At 35.5% G+C, this 2,589-nt stretch overlaps 1 protein-coding gene across 1 annotated transcript; it reads right to left on the reverse strand.

Moving 5' to 3' along the window:
- Positions 1-939: 939 nt before the first annotated feature.
- On the reverse strand, positions 940-1,344 carry LOC132168480 (lectin 6-like). Its single transcript, XM_059579470.1, has one exon. The coding sequence runs from the start codon at positions 1,342-1,344 to the stop codon at positions 940-942; it is 405 nt and encodes a 134-aa protein (XP_059435453.1).
- Between the last annotated feature and the right edge of the window lie 1,245 nt (positions 1,345-2,589).

Raw genomic sequence — 2,589 nt, forward strand, 5'->3', positions numbered from 1 at the left:
TAGAAAACTAAACGAAGAAGCAAAGAAGAAAGACACGTGGCCTGTCCAAATGGGTTCAGGGGTAAAACAGGCAATTTGTTAAAAAATTTCCATATACGTGGCACATGTCAAGGGCTCCCTTAGGATTTTTTCAAAGTAAAAAAAAATAAAAATTAAATACGCCAAAGTGAGAGATTTTGAACAATGAAATGGTATCTACAAAAGGCACATAAATTTGTAGGGTATTTTTCTTAGATTAGAAATGTCTTTTCTTTTCTTTTCTTTCATCTTCTTCTTCTTCTTTTTTTTTTTTTTTTTTTTTTTTTTCATTTTATACTTTTTAGCAAACTTAATGATAAATTAAAGACAACTACAAAAATTGAAACATTGGAAAAGATTGCAATTTGCAAACTTACTCCAACATAACAATGACTCAATAGCAAGATACAGAATACGACATATATATACATGCATACGAGCAGAGATGCGCGCTAACTATTTAACGGCCAGCTTCAAGGTTTGACTCGGTTATAGAGGGATACGTGGCAACAGGCATTTTCATAGGAAGCTTTGGCAGCGGGGCCTCAGAATTAAGAACTTGAATTGCTTGTCTTATTGAGGGCCTCAAACTTCGATCAGGATGAGCACACCATAGCCCAACAATCATTAGACACTCTACCTGCTTCACATGGAGATCCATGTCCAGCGTCTCATCAACAGCCCATAGAAGCTTTCCCCTTCCAAAAAGATCCCAAATCCATGCAACTAGCCCCATTTCAGAGTTATTTTCAATAGGATCAATTTGGTAAGAGAGGCTTATATTTTCTTGAGTATTACAAGTATGTTGGTAGCTAGCTCCAAGAGATAGTAACATTCTTAATTGGTAGTACCATTATAAGCAATATCCATATATACGTCAGCAGGATCTCTACTGTGTAAGCTAGCATTAATCCACCTGGTTTAGAGGTTAGAGGCAATTGAATTGATGTTGATTACCACGTGCTCAAATTTAGGATCCCAGTCATCCGAATAAGAGTCAAACTCGACAAGAACAATTTGGTTTTTAGAAGAGCCGTTGGTTGTGTTAAATAGGCCAAGAAAACCACCGGCAGAATTCGGTGGGATTTGAAAACCTACGGGAGTAAGAAAAAATGCAAACCCAGATCCATAATCCTTGTTTCCTTTGGTGTCGACGGTGAAGGAGAAGTGGGTGGTGAAGCTTGAGAGTTTTTTCTTGTCGGAGCTCCAGAGTTGCACGTTGTGAGCATAGGTGACTCGACCGACCCGACTTGCGTAACTGACATTTGTTAAAACAATGACTCCATTAGAAGACATTGTATCTCCACTACACAATATGTCAGGCATATCTCTATCAAAGCGAGGAATTTGGAAGGAGATGGAAGTAGCGCGCAGAGGGAAGAAGAAAACAAAAGGAGAGGATGAGAGGTGGTACAAGTAAGTGGTAGAAACAGCTGGCCATGGCTAGCGTGGGTGATCAACCGAGGAAGAGACCAGAAAGTTCGAGCAAGAAAATGATCGAGCTAGCTAGCTACCACAACCATATGCAACTATGCAAGTGATCATACTAACTTTTGTAGAACTTATATGGATGGAGAGTTCTTCAAATAAAGGTTATTTATTATTATTATTATTTAATTCATCTTCTTTGGAATTTAGAGGTTTTATTTGAGGTAGAATTGGCTTAATTATATTGGCTTTTGGCTAAATGTTTTCTCATAAAGGTGATGCCCTTTGGCTAACCGCTAAATATATTATTCCTTTTGTAAAATGGCCTTTGGAGTATATATATGTTGAAACCGGGGACTTTCACCCCAATCAAGTAAATTGGTAGGGTCGAGCTTGAATTTGCTCTTTTCGTCTCCAATTAATTTGATTTAGGTGTTGTAAAAAAAATTATATATTTAATTCTTTTTTTTTTTTTTTTTTTATGAGAAAGAGTGCGAATGTAAAGTTGAGTGTGAACCCTTGAAAAAACTACAAGACGTTACAGCGCATAAGCCAAATCCTTCATTCTCTAAGTTGGAGAATCGACATATTACTTTGCTTTCACTTATTTAATTTCTCATACTTATGAAGAGGAAGAGTTGAAGCATGAGTGTCGGTGCGACTCTGAGAGAGAAAAAGAGATCAGAGATATGCTGTCGTTTTGCCGCAGTAAAAGAGAAGTTTGTCACTTGACTCACTTTGTTTTCTCTTTTGTTTTGGATGTCGTTTAATCTCTTCTATTTAGATGGCCTTTTTTGTAACGTTGTAATTTTTTCATATTCAGGGGCTATATATATATATTCTTATTTACTTTTACTGGTTGAAGTATAATCATATGTAATGATGAATAGGTGTGAAAATGTATTGTCTTACAAAATCACATTTGTATTAATGGATTCAACAAATGGATGTAAAGAAAGAAAATATTGTTTGAGAAAGAGGAAAAATAAATTAATACATTAAGTCACAATCTAAAAGGCAAAGTATAAAATAGTAGTTATTTAATAAGATGAGTTAAAAGACACCAATTACAAATAAATGTTTTTAAACTAGGAAGAGACATTAGCAGATCTAGACTATAAATAATTCCCAAGTTTGCTACTT

Source organism: Corylus avellana, chromosome ca2, assembly GCF_901000735.1.
Source record: "Corylus avellana chromosome ca2, CavTom2PMs-1.0".
NCBI lineage: Eukaryota > Viridiplantae > Streptophyta > Magnoliopsida > Fagales > Betulaceae > Corylus > Corylus avellana.

Bases quoted from the DNA above. Each gene is read 5' to 3' on its own strand.
- LOC132168480 (XM_059579470.1), bottom strand. From the start codon at position 1,344: ATGCCTGACATATTGTGTAGTGGAGATACAATGTCTTCTAATGGAGTC.